Source organism: Dryobates pubescens, chromosome 9 (genome assembly GCF_014839835.1).
Source record: "Dryobates pubescens isolate bDryPub1 chromosome 9, bDryPub1.pri, whole genome shotgun sequence".
Taxonomy (NCBI): domain Eukaryota; kingdom Metazoa; phylum Chordata; class Aves; order Piciformes; family Picidae; genus Dryobates; species Dryobates pubescens.
The window spans coordinates 24,836,931-24,854,772 of NC_071620.1; the positions used below are offsets into that span (position 1 = coordinate 24,836,931).

At 39.3% G+C, this 17,842-nt stretch overlaps 1 protein-coding gene across 1 annotated transcript in view; it reads right to left on the reverse strand.

The window, feature by feature from the left end:
- The window catches only part of DNAH5 (dynein axonemal heavy chain 5), a 115,056-nt gene extending 102,308 nt beyond the window's left edge, over positions 1-12,748 (reverse strand). The window contains exons 1-8 of the mRNA XM_054164273.1: positions 12,692-12,748; positions 8,913-9,047; positions 5,935-6,034; positions 4,226-4,371; positions 2,820-3,041; positions 2,249-2,386; positions 1,484-1,660; positions 249-362 (exon numbers count right to left, since the gene is read on the reverse strand). Of these exons, the coding sequence (XP_054020248.1) occupies positions 249-362; positions 1,484-1,660; positions 2,249-2,386; positions 2,820-3,041; positions 4,226-4,371; positions 5,935-6,034; positions 8,913-9,047; positions 12,692-12,748 (1,089 nt within the window). The remainder of the gene's footprint in view (positions 1-248; positions 363-1,483; positions 1,661-2,248; positions 2,387-2,819; positions 3,042-4,225; positions 4,372-5,934; positions 6,035-8,912; positions 9,048-12,691) is intronic.
- Positions 12,749-17,842: the final 5,094 nt, after the last annotated feature.

Here is a 17,842-nt window from a genome sequence, read left to right on the forward strand (position 1 = left end):
CATAGCACAGAATCCAGTTTTATCATCAGGCCCAAAGCTTCATGGATACCATGGCAATAAAATAACAACTACTTTATTTTTTAGCTAGAAATTCCCACTAGGCCACTTCTAGTGTAACTGAACAAGTCTGAAACCGGAGAATAATACCTAAAATGCTATCTATGTAATTTCCAAACTGTTCCTAAAAAATACATTCATTTTACTTGTCCCAAGAGATTTAAGCTAAAGAATTTAGAAGCTGTGCTTACAGGATCACTATTGTATAAGGAGTCACAACATTTTTCCAGAGAATACAGATACTTCACATTATCTTTAGCTTCATTTGCTGCATCTGTGATGCGGATATCCAATGCTCGCCAGTTCTAAGAATAGAAAGTTGGGGGAAAAAATAAACCATACATTTCAGAAAAAACAGTTTGACATCTATTTTGTCATTAGACTTTAAACACATTTGAAAGCACAGATCTTTTACTTCAGTTACATTTGTTTACCCAAAAGGAGGAACAGGTCCTTGTTTTCCACTCATCTCAAAAACTTATGTATTAGTGTCAAATCAAGCTGCTGTAAAATATACAGACATCATCTGTTAGCTGCTTTTGCAAGACAGATTGATGAATATATAACAATGCACTTGTTTCACACATCTCTCATTTTGATGAGCCAAGCCTTTTTGTTTTATTCTTTTTTCTGCTTGTGATGTGTCTTTGTTTTGTCAGTATCAGAAATTATGAACCCATAAGCAGTTTTGACAGACACTAAGAACATGAAGAGATTTCTTTTTTTTTTACTTTTCATTAAATTTGCAATGTATTAATACATTTTTCTGATTTGATAATTAACTTTTCAAATATTTATAGGTGTTTCTTTCTGCTGAGCCATGTGGATACAGTATATTATCAGCTTTCATAGAATTAATAAGGTTGGAAAAGACCTCAGAGATCCTCAAGTCCAACCTATTACCTAACTAAACCATGGATTGAAGTGCCATGTCCAATCCTTTCCTGAACACCTCCAGGGACACTGACTCCACCACCTCCCTGGGCAGCACATTCCAATGGCTAATGACTCTCTCTGTGAAGATCTTTCTCCTCACCTCAAGCCTAAACTTCCCCTGGCACAGCTTGAGACTGTGTCCTCTTGCTCTGGTGCTGTTTGCCTGGGAGAAGAGACCAACCCCCACCTATCTACAACCTCCCTTCAGGTAGTTGTAGACAGCAATAAGGTCTCCCCTGAGCCTCCTCTTCTCCAAGCTAAGCAATCACAGCTCCCTCAGCCTCTCCTCATAGGGCTTGTGCTCGAGACCTCTCACCAGCCTCGTTGCCCTCCTCTGGACACATTCAAGTGTCTCAATGTCCTTCTTAAACTGAGGGGCCCAGAACTGGACACAGTACTCAAGGTGTGGCCTAACCAGTGCTGAGTACAGTGGCAGAATGACTTTCAATCATTTCTAGTCTTTACATGTGTCATAACTCAAAATAGAAACCTTCAGCAGTTTGGATTTAGCGGCAGTGAGTACTCCAAGCACTGCCTTCACATCTGGGCTCTTCAGCTGATCTGTAAGGTAGTTGAACTTAGACAGTCTCTTTTTCCAGTAATCAAGCTCTGCTCGTGGTCCAAGGTCATCAGCTTCCTTTCTCAACTGGTCATTTTCTGCAAGAACCTTTTATGATACAGTAATATGAGTAAGTCAAGATAGTATTTTTGTCTACATGGATTAATTAATCTTTTAACTCCTAATAGTGATGTCCTGTAATAAATGACCTAATACAGACATTGAATCACATAAGAGACATGTATTTTGCTTGACCTTTTCAGTTCTGAGTTAAAGAGGGAGTAGTATCTCAAAAGCAATGTTACAGACAACTACATTTTTCTGCAAATTACCTGTAAAGCAGGTTTCAAACTACAATATTTTTTGACCACTGAGAAAAATGCTCACTGAATTACTGTGTTCCTTTTTCTTTCATTGAATTCATGGGGAATCACTAACTGTTCTCTACTTTAAGAATAACTGATTATCAAAAACAGGGGGCTAAGCTTCCAAAGACATTTGTGTGCTCTTTTGAGTATTAAATGGGAAAAGCTCTCAATAATATTCTTACTGAGAAGTAAAAGCACACAATAAATTCCAATAGTACTTTATACAGAGATAGATCACATCTAGCTTTATAGAAAGGTATGACAAAAGGATTGAAATAATTTGCCAATAAGGAAATGTCATATTTCATATGTTCGGCCACAGTATCACCTGTTCAATTTGTTTGGTCCATCCTTTCATGCAAACTTCTATTCTTTCAAGAGCATCTGCACTGTTAGCAACCATGAGGTAATCTGAAGGTCCTTTTAGAGTTTTCAGATCATACGTTTCACATTTCTTCAGACTGACCTAAAATGAGTTTTAAAACCCTGAAATGCTGAAATGTTCATGCCAAGTAACACAGAAACTTTAATTCACCAGTCTGGCAGTTGTCTTCTCATGCCATTTCATTTATAAAGGCTGAGTAAAAATTAACAGTTATAGCAACTGTTTGTCACACATCAATCATTCTTAGTTTAAGAGTGGACACAGCCATTGGACAGTCAAAAAGACAATAGCTCTAAAGTACTGGTTGCAGAACAAATCAAGAGAAGCACCTGCAAAGTCCTTAAAGCCACAAATCAATGTACAAGATACAAACAACAAACAGAAGTGTTATTTCTGCCTCCAGTTTAACAAAAGTGATTTTCAGTACTCTGCAACAGCAGTTAATTCAAAAGCTCTGGAGCAAGAGACATTCTACAGCTAGCTACATTTCTGTTTGCTGCATGAACATGCTTACCTTTTCCAGTAGACTTTGCTGAGTTCCTGAGAGTACACTAACAAAGGTTTCAAGGGAACAAAGGAAGTCCTGCTTAATATTGGAAGCCTGCTGAGGTTCAGCAGGTTCAACCCAGACATGGTCCATAGTTTGCAAAGCTGGAATGAAGATTTCTGATATCAACTGCTCAACACTTTTTAGTAAGCCATCTCGACCTACATTCATCATATTAAAATTCACTTCCTGTAAAAGAAGCACAATACAGGTTAAAACAGAAAGCAAATTTTGCCATTGTATTTATTCCAGTCCAACGGCCTTGAGACTCTCAAATGCTCTTCAAGAAGAAACAGCACAATTCTTGATAGCAGGGGCTGTGGAATTTGCACAGGGTCACAATTTGTCATATAAAACTGAGGAAATTAAGATCTGAAACATGAAATAACTTGTATGAGGTGTCTTCAGGCATTTTTACTTTTCAACTTGTCTTTCCCACTTTTAAGGTATTCTCTACTATCAGCAAGGACTATAACATTGCTTGCAGATAAGCCTGTTTTATGTGACTTCAATCACCAGCTTCTAAATACTATCAGTACACAAAAATATCCTCATATGTTAAATAGTATGCAATTGATTAAAATCTAAGGCAAAATCATCCAAAAATAAAGAGGTAAAGCATAAAACTTTAAAGGATATATGTGTAGAAATCAATCACCTAGTGATGGCAGCCAGCTCATCCACTCTTTGCTCTTCTATGTCTTGCCTATTTGGGCAGAATACAGTTTATAAGTTTTTCCTAGAAGAGGTGGGTGAAGTTAAAATTTGCTGCCATAGGAGTTGTACTTGAAAGTTCTCATCCTGAAGAGTATAGAAAGTTTTTCACAACATTTAATTCTCATTCAGCTCATCACTCTAATTTTAGCACTTCAATTAATTTGCTACAACTGTACCTATATTACCTATATTTTATTCTGGGCACCTCATTACTAAACACTTGATCCAGCTTTGTCCACTCCAGATTATCATAGACATCTACCAGAAAATACTTTTTTATGTATGATTTTCATATAGGCTCTCACAAATAGTCATTTTTATTTGCTTCTTTCAATGGATTTGCTAGAACTTACTGAAATGTAACAGCTTATGATTTAGATATTGACTAATTACTCTTTGTCATTCTGGATTGTCATACATTTTCTTTCTTAGCATCATTTCCTCATAGCAATGACACACTTCAAGTTGCTGCAGCTAGATAATGTCAGGTTTTCCATTTCCTTTCTTTTTTTTCCTATATTTCATTCAGAGAGTGTCCTTTTGCTCATTCCTCTCCCTCAAAGGCAGTCAAATCATGTGCTAAGAGCAAATACCCCAAGATGAAAATGTGTTTTAAACAAGGTTGTATACAGTGATCAGCAGGTACTGGCTCTTACCTGATAGATATTCTCAGTTGTGATGGGTTTGAAAAGACTAGATCTAATGAAGCAAATACATATGCCAGTTAAAGCTAGTTCTCTTCCCTCTGTCACAAATACTTTAGGTATTTTCTTCTTTGTCAAATGAGAGTTCATTCCTGCTCCTGGAAGGCTGAAATGCTCTACAGATTCAAATGAAAGAAACATTTAAAAGCCATTGATTATTTATCCATGAAAAAGTTTTCTAAACTGTTTGGCTACCATTTGTGTATCTCTAAGTCCCAGTTCCCTGGAGTCACTTCATGGGATTACCCACAGACAACATGCAGGATACAGTTTTCTCATAGCAAGGTAAGAACTATTTCATCTAGTTTTGCCATTATTACATCAAGATCTTCTATTTTTCTTAATTTATTCTCTATTCCTTCCAAGTCAAGGTTCAGGCTCAAGATCCTCTTACAGAGCTCTCTCTCCCTATTTCACTACAACCTCCCTTCAGGTAGTTGTAGAGAGCAATGAGGTCTACCCTCAGCCTTCTCTCCTCCAGGCTAAATATTATGTTTCCTCAGCAGCTCCTCATAAGACTTTTCTTTAGACCCTTCACCTGCTTTGTTGCCCTCCTCTGGATATGCTCTAGCAACTCAATGTCTCTCTTGCAGTGAGGGGCATCTGGGCGGCTGCCTACCATGTGTGCAAGTAAATGCATAGTTCTGGGGAGATGTGGTGTTGTGCTAACAGTCTTACATGGAGCTTTAAGTAGACTGGAGACCTGCAGTTCTCCAAGCAGGAGAAGCATTTCATTCTCCTCTAATTAGATAAACTTCTCAAAGTGGGGCATTAGAGCAGGGCTTTGATTCCTGGAGAAACTGGTGTCTCCACAGGCTGTTTGCCAGACTCACTGGGGGCAAGGGAGCAATGTGACTTAGCAGGAATTCCCATGCAGAGAAGCTGGAAGGGTACAGGTTTACATAAGTATAAACACACATACTTAAATTGATAACCATAGATAAATTTACAAGGCCTTTCTTGTGCATCTAGGGTAAACAAGTGGGGTGAGATCCCATTAACCAGTCCCAGGGTCTCAGAGCTCACATAGTACCTGTCTAGTCTCCACAGGGACAGCACTGGGGGCTCTGGGCCTGAAGCCCTGGGCAAAGGGAGGATGTCCTTGTCACGGAGGTCCTGAGTTGCCTCCACAGTAAGTGAGAAGGAAGCTTCCCTCAGAAGGGTGGCAGTATGGGGGCACTGGGGAAAGGAATGGGATATGAGCAGAAAGGACTTCTGGGATAATGGCCCCATTACCCATAATGCAAGCATCCTAGGGCCATTTGCCATGTAACAGGACTAATAGGATGGAGAGTCATGTGCCATGAAATGTATAGGACTTCTAGGACAGACTGGTGGCATGACTCGAGAGAAAGGACAGAGCACCTGTCACTGCTCACCTTGTGTGAGTCACCTTTCAACTAGCAAAAACCATTTCCCAGGTCCCTAGGCAAGAGATTCTGGGCTTGCAAGGAAGTTTCTTGCTGCTGCTGCATACGAGCAATGTGCAGAAGTGCTTTAATAAACTTCAGTAATATCATCAACCTTCATTTTGTAACCAGAGATTGATGTCCCAGACTGACCTAACTTGACTTACTTTAAGCCCCAGTTTATAGCAACTTTACTATTTCTTTTTTCCTTGTACACTTGCTCAGCACAACTATAATATGTCATAGGAGAACCCAAAGTTGCTTTACCGTCATCTGTTGTCTCCATGTTTTGATAGTAGAACATCAGATGACGCAGACCTCCAGGAGCCAGGAATTTGTCAATGCGCTCTATCTGTTAGAGATCGTGTTGAAAGTATTATGCATTGTATCCCCACTACAAAAAGTATAACTACCTCCAGTTTTTAACATAAAGGACTGATAAACATTCATCACATTATCATTGTTCAATAACAAAGTTACACAAGGCCTAGTTACAGCCCTCCAAAAATGACTGAGTTTCCTTGTCCTTTAACGACACATACATACTTAATTGACTCACTTAAATTTTTCCATGCTAAACACAACTGAATATAGCCAGGCCATGTTTACATTTACTGAAATCTCTTACTGTATATGGTGTGTATTATCCCTCAAACTGAGGGCTCAGGGCATTTTGTCATTTAGGCTTCTACCAGTATGTCAAGCAGAAAAAAAGAGGTCAAAGAAAGTCTAACCCCTCAGATGAGGAAGAATGGCAAACTGGTAACAACAGATGAGAAGAAGGCTGATATATTCAACAAAACCTTTTTGCCTCAGTCTTTGCCAGCAACCTCTCTTCCCATGTCTCCCAAGGCAAGATACTTGGGGAGGCAGAATGTCTCTCTCACTCCAACAAAAGATCAAGTCCATTACCACCTGAGGAAGCTGAATATGCATAATTCCATGGGTCCTGACAAGATCTTAGAATCATAGAATCATTCAGGTTGGAAGAAATGGAAAAGACAAACAAGATCATCAAGTCCAACCATCAATGTAAGACCACCAAGGCCATCAAACCATGTCCCAAGGTGCCATGTCCATATGTTTCTTGAACACCTCCAGGGACAGCAACTTCACCTCCCTGGACAACCTATTCCAATGCCTGACACTCTCACATTGAAGAATTTTTTTCTTAATATGCAATCTAACCCTCCCCTGGCACAGTTTCCTCTCATTCTATCACCTTATACTAGGAAGAGACTGACTCCCATCTTACTACAACCTCCTTTCATGTAGAGTTCAATGAGGTCTTCCCTCAGCCTCCTCTTCTACCGACTAAATAATCCCAGTTCCTCCTAAGACTTGTTGTCTAGACCCTTCACCAGCTTTGTTGCCCTTCTCTGGATAAACTCCAGCAACTCAATGTCCTTCTTGTAGTGAGGGGCCCAAACATGAACACAGTACTCAAAGTGTGGCCTCACCACTGCCAAGTACACAGGTACAATCACTTCCCTGCTCCTGCTGGTCATATCAATCCTGATACAGGCCAGGATGTTCTTGGCCTGCTTAGTCACCTGAGCATACTGCTGATTCATGTCCAGACAGCTGTCAACCAGCACCCCCAGGTCCTTTTCTGCCAGGCAAGGGCCCTGAGGGATTTGGCTGATGTATTTGCCAAACCTCTCAATGATATTTGAAAAGTCTTGGCAGTCAGGTGAAGTCCTTGGTGACTGGAAAAAGGGAAACATAGCACTAATTTTATAGAAGTGTAGAAAGGAGGACCTCTGGAACCTGTCAGCCTCACCTCTGTGCCTAGGAAGGCATTCTCCTAAAAGCTATGCTAAGGCATATCAAGGAAAGGGAGGAGATTTGAGACAGCCAGTATGGCTTTAAAGGCAAGTCCTGTCTAACCAATCTAATGGCCTTCTACTACGGAGTGACTAAAGCAGTGAACAAGGGAAAAGCTACAGATGCCATCTCCCTGGACTTCTGTAAGGTCTTTGACATTGTCCCTCACAACATCCTTCTCAAAAAATTAGATAGATAAATATTTGATGAGTGGACTGTTCTTTGGATAAGGAATGGGTTAGGTAGTCAACAGCTCAATGTCCAGATGGAGATCAGAAGTAGCATCTCCCAGATGTCCATACCAGGACCAGTACTGTTTAATATCGTAGTAGGTTAAAGCACCATTAACTACCTGTTTCCCACCAACAAGGAAGTGAGGGACAAATAACACACACACACACAAAATCTGAGTTGAGTTAGAGAGTTAAGATAAAAAGAGTTTCATATAAATGGGATAACATAACGCACAGTCACCTTAGCCTATTTGCAGAAAGAGCACAGTAGAAAGCAGCAGCAAACAGAAGCAAGAAAGCTAAACCACTACATCACTCCCCCTCATGCTGCCATGCCTGCAGAAAAGAACCAACATCCAAAATGCGGAACCCAAAAGCAGCAACCAGAATAGGAAGTCTGTCGTGTTACAATCTGAATTTCAAGCCCTGTAATACATTGCTTCAGATAGCATTTTCATTTTGAAGCTGACATGAGGCAGGATGGTATGAATAGCAGCAGATTTAAACTCAATCCATGACAAGGCCAAGTGCAAAGTCCTGCACATGGGCCAGAGCAACCATTGGTATCAATACAGGCCAGGGGATGATGTGATTGAAAGCAGCCCTGCAGAGATTTTGAGGCCAGTGTCCTCTATAAGCAACAACAGTTCAGGTCATCTAGTGCTTTGCCTAGGATCAGTCTCAAAAACCTCATGTAGTCAGTCAGATCACTTCACCATTCAGTTTTGTCAAGTAGATTTCACCTGATTAAGTTTCCTAATCTGGATCACAATGTATTCTCACAAATGCTGGTGACGGTCTAATGGAAACAACAAAATGCAGCCTGCAGGCTGCTGACAAGACCCTTGAACTTTTACATATTATATATTCAAGGATTGAGAGGTGTCACAGTGTGGATCTAGCACAAAACACAGTCACATATTTTACTGTACTATCTCTGCACACTGAAAAGCAGACATTCTGATCAATTGAAAAATTAATACTGTTACATTAGGTCCTGAAACTAGGGACACTTGTGTACAACAACTACAAAATGCTGAGACATATTTTTTTGATTAAAAGATTCAAGTAATCTCAGAAACAAAGTCTGACAACTATCTCACCAAGTATTTAATGGTAATATCAGTTCTAAAGCACACTATGAACTTCACTATCAATTCATCAGAGTACCTGGTTACCATCAAGAATAGCATCTTCTACTTCTGCTTTATCCAGATTCACACAAGAGGCAACAGTATCCAGTAAATAATCATGTCTGCCATCCAGCCAAGCACGTTTAGCCTCTCTCTCTTCCTTGAGCTTTTGCTGTTATAAAATACAAAAGTGGACAATGAAGAATTCACCATTTATTTTGAAGAGAAAAATAAAGAAAACTCTAATATTTATTTTAAAAAGTAAAAGCTATTACATTCTTTCATACTTGTGGTTTATGTTTTTAAGGCACTCAAATTAAATTTTTAGAAGCACCCTCTGTTATGATTTTACAGTGGTTTCCTGTGGTCTGTTTTCAAATTTAGTTCAACATTTCTATCATCCATTATTTGTATTATATTATTTGTTGAAAAGTTCTGTAGGGGGGGAAAAACCAAACACACACACACAAAAACAAACCCGCACCAATACCAATCCATTTTATATACACAGCTCTGTCATTCTAGAAGTTATCTTCAACATCCTATGTCCTCAATCCCAGCTTTTCAGTCTAGTCGCACATGGCCATCAAGAAGGACATTGAGACACTTGATCATGCCCAGAGAAGGGCAACAAGGCTGGGGAGAGGCCTCGAGCACAAACCCTACGAGGGGAGGCTGAGGGAGCTGGGATTGTTTAGCCTGGAGAAGAGGAGGCTCAGGGGAGACCTTATTGCCGTCTGCAACTACCTAAAGGGTGGTTGTAGCCAGGAAGGGGTTGGTCTCTTCTCTCAAGCAACCAGCATCAGAACAAGAGGACACAGTCTCAAGCTGTGCCAGGGGAAGTTTAGGCTAGAGGTGAGGAGAAAGTTCTTCACTGAGAGAGTAATTTGCCATTGGAATGTGCTGCCCAGGGAAGTGGTGGAGTCACCATCCCTGGAGGTGTTCAAGAGGGGATTGGACATGGCACTTGGTGCCATGGTTTAGTCATGGGGTCTGTGGTGACAGGTTGTACTTGGTGATCTTTGAGGTCCCTTCCAACCTTGGTGATTCTGTGATTCTGTGATTTACTCATAGAGAAGATATAGTAAGTGTTCTCTAATAAAGACAAATGTAGCTTGAGGAAACTAGGGCTTCATGCATTATCACTTTACTATAATGAGAAATAAAACAAACCACAAGCCTCAAGGTACACAAGTGTTTACAAATGTGCTTAACTACAGCTATTACACCATTCTTCAAGCAGTATGCCTACTCTTCTAATTAAATTGAATTCCCATATGTAATATACCTCATTACACCACAGACAAAATAGCCTTCTGGAACAGTTACTGGTATCATTGTGCTTGCAGATTACAAGATTTAGCATAATCTCATTTCAAAAGAAATTCAGAATGATGTTTCATTGGTGGTAAATTCAATCTTTATTTCCCTGGTGATTATAGAGTTGCCAGATTTTTCATAAAGTATGCACGAGCGCTTTATTCACAACCTTCTGCACAGCCAATAGGACCTGCATAATATAATTTACACCCTTACATAAATATATTTCCTACTTTCAGCAGGAATTTTCAAATATTTGGTAAGCTCATAATTAATGCCATGCCTTCATAAATACTGAATGCATTGTAAATGCATTGTAAAAGACAAACATATAAATCCATTTCTTTACACAGATATGCCTGAGGAATGTAGTAGCAGATTAATCTTTATGCTGTTTTACCTCTGTCATTTCCTAACATGGTCTCCACTTTCCCAAAAGTGAAATCTCATCACAGGACTGGCCTTCCCTAGATGTTCTCAAATCAGGATATAAAATTTCCCTCCTAGATATACAAAAAGTAACCATTTTGGACTGAATCAGCTTCACACTAAATGATAACAACAGAATACTTAAAAAAAATGTTGTTTCAGTGATTTAAGCATCTTCAAATTCTTTAACAGAGAAAAACACAACCAGTACTCTGTCAGTTAGGTTCTATTTAACTGGGGGGGTGGGGGGATGGGGGGGTGGCGGGGAATCTCTTTTTGTTTTAAACTACAGAGAGACTAACTTTTGTATTCTGCTATTCTGAGTATAGAACTCCAGATACAGTACTACACTGGATATCCACCTTACATTTGTCATCAGTTCCCAGCTCTACCTATATGGATGGCCCTTGATATGTCCATGGCCTCCATTTCTTTTACAGACTAATGTTTATATAAACTTGCAATCATGAGCACCTTGGTCTCAATGTGGGCAGTCATGCCCTGATGTTTGTTCCTTTAGCTGTAGGCTCTCAAGTTCTACAACAAATACAATAGCTAGTGTACATAGCTGTTCACACAGTAGTATTATGCAACATTTTATGTCTAAGCCTAGTAACAAGAACATTTGTTAATATGCCACAAAAATTTTAACCTTTTTTTAACTAATTGTGTCACTTCCAGAATGGATTAGCATTGTTTTTTGGGTGTCTCTCTAATGCAAATTGCATGCATGCTTTTCTGACAATTGCTACAATACAATTCAAGAACACACACTGCCTGTCATGCTTCGTATTTTGATGCTCTGACACTTATAAGAACTACTTCTCCCCGTATGAAGCATTCCCATATCACAAATATTCACTTCTCAGTTGTGGTAGCCATCAGAAAACTTCTGTCTCACCCAGAAGCTAGAATGGAAACCGGTTAAAATATGTTACCAATGGTATACTACTTTATATTTTTAAGATATTGTTTACTTAGAATTAGGAATCTCAAAGAACGAATGGCAAGAAAATGCTGAGCTTCTTACCTGTCGTTCTTCAAACACACCCATCTTTACAGGCCAAACAAATGAACAAAAGGCTCAGAGAGGAGAAAAGTGGTTTCTGCTTCAGATTCAGTTTCTTCAAGATTTTTGCACAGAGCTGTGTTTCAGGCCCTTAATACTTTTGTATCAAGTCTTAAGTAACAGAATTAACTAAACCATTCAAAAATCCAGTCTTTGGACTTCAAGATGCTAACTCTAACTAGCCCCACATCTTGCTTCAAATCAGCAATGTAGTCATGGCCTAGGAGTTTTTGTACATTTTACATCCTGAAGGATGAACTACAGAAGTACACATCCCTTAATAGCATCCATACAAAAAAAAAAGAGAAAAAAAAAATTTACACAACCCAAACAGCATTTAACAGAACACTGAAAGAGTAAGATTTGAAGACAGAGGAACTGCTAAAACACATGAGCTATCATGTGTAAGTAAGAGACAAATTGCTGATATGTGCAGTAACACACACAAACTCTGCAAATGATCAGCTGCCATTCTGATCATGAAACATAATGTCACCTGATGTAGGAGGATCCAGAGGGAACAGTATTTGCAAGACAGAAATGTTTTCTCACTTAGATATTGGGAAGGATTGTCCAAGTTTTTATATTTTACAACGTTGGTTCTTCATTTAAAGAGCAGCAGCACAACCACATTTACTTTTGAGTTTCTTTCCAGTTATGAAAGTAATAAAGACCCATAACAGATACAAGTTCTAAGCTAAACTAATTAACTAAAAAATCCTTTGTCATGATTGGTCTTTTTATTACAAGTAACTGTTATGTAAAAGCTTAACATTCCTAATACCAGAAATTTTGCACAACTTATTTCAGCAGATATCTTCTCGTGGAAGAGCATAAAGCAATATTACAGAATCACAGAACCACAGAATCACCAAGGTTGGAAGAGACCTCAAAGATCATCAAGTCCAAAAATAAACACATTTTTCTATATTCTCCCCCTCAATTCACACTTTTATTGAAACTATATAGTTATTACTATCAAGTTCAGTTCTCCTTACCTTTATAACTCTGCCAATGCTCCGTTTCCAAAGTTGCTTTCGTCCAGCTCTAAACATTCTACTATTTGTTATGAACATTTAGTACTGTTTTTCATTAACAAGCCTTAAACCATGGAGCAAAGTTTGTGACTCTTCCCCCCCAACATTTTAATCTTATTTAATTCCTTATCTGTAGGAACACTAGAAAAACCTCTTAAAAATACAGTAAAGACATAAAAAGCTAGCAACTATTAACTTAAGCTTTGTATTTAAAATTCAGTTCTAATGTGCATTTAAATTACTTGAGGACTACTTTAGACTACTGTAGAAACTAAAGATCTCTAATCACCAGAATTTACTGCCTATATATTAGGAACTGAAAATTAACTGCTACCAACCACAGTGTTGTTAAGGTGACAGTGTTTACACACAAACACCTCTCAGTACAATTCATCATACTCACAGGCAGCAACCACTTGCAAAAGCCAATTTAGTAACTGCTTCTCTGATTTTTGTTTAGTCTTCTTAAATAATCCTCATGCCAACAGACATATTTGCTTCCTTGTCACAGATGATTGTTTAAATACATAGCAACAAGTCATGCAGCTTTCAAATAGCTTTTACTTAGGCTACTAAATTACTAAGATTTCTATTCATATTTTTGATAGAAGCACATTCAGTCTTGGTTATTTTTCAGTTGTACAATGGTTGCTTAATACAGCAATTTTTTCTTCAGCAAAGAACATTAAGGATAGCTGTTCTTAAAATAGCCTTAATTTTTCCCACTTCAGTGACAGAATTTTATCTGATATTCTCCTGAAAATGTCAAGAAAAACAAACTAATGATCCAATATTAGGAACAAGGAAAACAAGACATTTTACAGCTATTTCCAGTTTAGAATGCACCTAAATGTTTCCACTCATCAGTGTGCATCATGTCTAAAACAGCTTGATAACCTCAGTGTTGATAAAAATCACAAGTAAAACCCATTTTCACGGTATCACAGTACATTACAGGTTGGAAGGGACCTCCAGAGATCATCAGGTCTGATCCCTCAGTCAAAAGCATGGTGGTCCACACAGGAATGCATCCAGGCAGGTTTTGAAAGTCTCCAGAGAAGACTCCACAACCACTCTGGGTAGCCTGTTCCAGTGCTCCATCACCCTCACTGTAAAGAAATTTCTCATGCTGAGCTGAAATCTGTGTTCAAGCTTGAACCCATTGTTTCTTGTCTTATTTGTGCTCATGACCAGAAAGAGCTTGGCCCTCTCCACCTGACACTCACCCCTCAGATATTTATACACATTGATGGGATCCCCTCTCAGTCTTCTCTTCTCAAGACTAAATAGCCCCAGGGATCTCAGTGTCTCTTCATAGGGGAGATACTCAATGCCCTAACCATCCTCGTGACTCTCCGCTGGATTGTCTCCAGCAGGTCTCTGTCTCTTTTGAACATTCCACACATTATTTGATTTTTCCATACGATTTTCTCCACCTACTATAGTCCAATGTGATTGTATATACATGTTTGAAGGAAAGACTAAAAAAAATTGCATTTAGCATGAAAGTAAACATTTATGACTTTCACCGAACTCTTTACAACTTTCTGTTTTAAAATTAAACATCTATTAAATATTACACATTGAGTTACTTCCTGGATGTATTCAGAACACTGAGGAATTATTTGCTGCTTTACATGGCATAAGTGATTTCAAATGTTACAATCAGACCATGAGGGTTAACTTTGCCATTTATCAATAAAAGTGCTTAAAAACAAACAAACAAACAAACAAACAAAAACCCTAAGCTTAGAGAAATTTCTCAAAGAAGCATCTACAAATCTTGAATCCTCTTCATAAAATGATGTAATGTCATAGCGGCTGACTTACAGGTTTCAAAAGATATCTGGAAGTGATCTAGTCCAGTCTTCTGCTCAAACCAAGTCCAATTAGAGAAGGGTTCCTCAGAGATATGTGCAGTTGAGTTTTGAGTATCTCAAAGGATGAAGATTCCACAATGTCTTAGGCACTCTAACAGTATTTGACCACTCAACATAAAGATTATTCTCATCTAACTGAAATCTCCCACATTCCAGCTTGTCTATGTTGGCTCTTATTACCACACACCTTCGCAGAATCATAGAACAGCCTAGGTTGGAAAGGAACCTCAGAGATCATCTACTCCAACCTCCCCACCCTGGGCATGGATGCCTCTCAACTAGTCTCAGCAGCTCACCAACCCCAGAGCTCAGCTCAATTCTGTCTCTACCATCCCATTAGACATTAAGATCTCCTCTTTGCCTTTTCTTCCAAGGCTGAATAAACTCTTTTCTGTAAGTAACTTCTCCTACATAACACACTGCCCTCCTGACCCCTTGGTGGCCTATTGCTGAACTTGCTCTGTCAATTTGAGGGCTGCCTCTGTGGTCAGCATTCTTCACTGTGATGTGTGTTACTAGCTCAAGTTCAACCCGGTGCAGAACCTTCAGTCCTCTGTCAATCTGAAATCTAGCAAGCCGGCCACCCACCTGCAGCATCATATGAGGTTATTCCATGCTAACTGTGGGACTGTGCTCTTGCTTTCATTGAATTTCTTGAATTTCTTGTCAGTTCATTTCTTAAGCTTGTCCAAGTTTGTTTGAATAGCAGCCCTGTCCTCCACACATAGAATACATAGAATACATAGAATAAACCAGGTTGGAAGAGACCTTCAAGATCATCGCGTCCAACCCATCACCAATCCAACACCGCCCAAGCAACTAACCCACAGCACCAAGCACCCTGTCAAGTCTTCTCCTAAAAACCTCCAGTGATGGCGACTCCACCACCTCCCCAGGCAGCCCATTCCAATGGGCAATCACTCTTTCTGTATAGAACTTTTTTCTAACATCCAGCCTGAACCTCCCCTGGCGCAGCCTGAGACATTAGCCTCTGCCCCCTGTCTATCACCAACAGTCTTGCAGAGAGTACATTTTATCCCATCATTCAGGTCATTTTTAAAGACACCATTATCAGCTTTAGTGCCAACCCCTGAATAACATGACCAGCAACTGGCCACTAGCTGGGCTTGCTACCACTTCAAGTCTGCTTATCCAGGCAGTTTTACAGCTAAATTATCAATTATTCAGCCCATATATCAACAATTTGACTCTAATGATATTATGGGACATCTTGTCAGACATCTTGTTAAAGACAAGATAAATAACACCACCACTGCTTTCACTTTGTCTATGTAGCCAGCCATTTCATCATAGAGACAACGCTGCTACATCTGCAATGATAGTGCAAATGATAGTATTCAGCATCACAGAATGTTAGAGTTTGGAAGGGACCTCCAGAGATCATCAGGTCCAACTCCCCTGACAAAAGCAGGATCACTTAGGGTAGTCCGCACAGGAATGCATCCAGGTGGGTTTTGAAAGTCAGCAGAGAATGAGACTTCACAACCTCTCTGGACAGCCTGCTCCAGTGCTCCATCACCCTCACTGTTAAGAAGTTTCTCCTCATATTGTGGTGAAACCTTCTATGTTCAAGTTTGTATCCATTGTTCCTTGTCTTATTGCTGCACGCCACCAACCTGCCATAACATCGCTATCTTGTGCATGGGTACAAAGCACAAGAACAGCAGTATGGGAACCCCAAGAGAAAATGTCTTGCTGTAGAAGATACAATTCAGCATTCCACATCACAAAGAACTTATTTATTTGAGAACCTGAAAGTTTCTAATCCTTTTAATGCTAAATAAGAATATATTATTTTTCATCATAATACTTCAGCAGCATCTTCAGCTCTTCTATAAGTCCTGACATCTTCACAGAGGGAACCCTCTGATTACTCAGCCAAGCAGGAAAGACAGCTCCAAGTGACAATGGATTTGGGTACAAATGGAATAAAAACTTCAGAGCAATTCTGTATTCAGTATTTTGAGAAAAATGAAGAGGTTTTTCTTTTTTGTCTTGAAAGTTTCCCCTAGATGTCTTCTGCAACTCAGCCTCCCTTCTTTACCCTAGTTATGCCAAGTGCTATTCTCTGCATTTCACCTTTTTGTTCACTTTTAATCCAGCACTCATAATACCTTACAATCCACTGAGTATCCCAGAAACACAACAGCATGTGGGACATGCTGGTTTTCCCCTGAACTGTAGGCGTTACTGCATCTGATTATGTTGTACACTTTAATGGGACCAACTGCAGCCTTTAGGCATCATCAGTCAAATTGCAGAGAGACAGAAGGCATCCAGCTCTGTCCCACGCCCTGCTATTCAGCCCATGGTCCTTCCTCAAAACCCTTCAGGTGCTTTGACCATCTACTCAGAAACCTAGGATGAAAAGCAAAACTTTTCACCAAAACCCGAGTATTTATCTTTACATAAATTTGGTGTTACAGTAAGCATAGATTTCAAATTTCAATATTGCATAAACAAATGCCAAAACCATTCATATCTCCCCACTGTGTCAGAGAGGAATTTACTCCTTAGCAATAAATTAGACCTTTATGGAAAGGGCATCACTGCTACTGCTTAAATACACACACACGGTAGAAAGCTGGAATTGTTACTGAGTAACCTGACTTGTGCAGTCACTGTTTCCTTGGTTTGCCATCTCTCCTCTGCAAATTTGGGGTTAAGGGGGTTGGGTGGACAAGATGCCCTGTAGCTGCCAGCTTTGTTTAAACCTCTTTCAGCTCCTATAGCTCATTATTGTTATTTGTTGTAAAGTGTTATCATTCTTGATGTTTGGAATACAACATATTGTCTAATCTAGATTAGGTGACAGAGGTCTTCTCTACCTATAAATGTTCTGAATATTACTTGTAATGATGACATACTCCTTAATTATCAGTCATAGTTCTTTGAAGTGTGTACTGTGTCTCCTAAGCATTTTCAAATATATTATTTAGTTACTAAAAAGTGAAAGCAGTAGGGACATGACATTTTTAACCAGCCATAGCCTAAGAAAAATCCTTCTTTCCCGTCTCAACATTTGACACCACACTTTGTCCAAATGCATTCAATAAATGCAATTCATATTAATATGTTGCTCAACTGTTACCATATTCCAAAACAAGACAGCACACTTGGCTTTGTGTCTTCTGATTAGAAATATCTCAGAGAAAAATATAGAAATCTACCTATAGGTCCCCTGTTCCTGCATTGGTTCTTCTATTGCTAC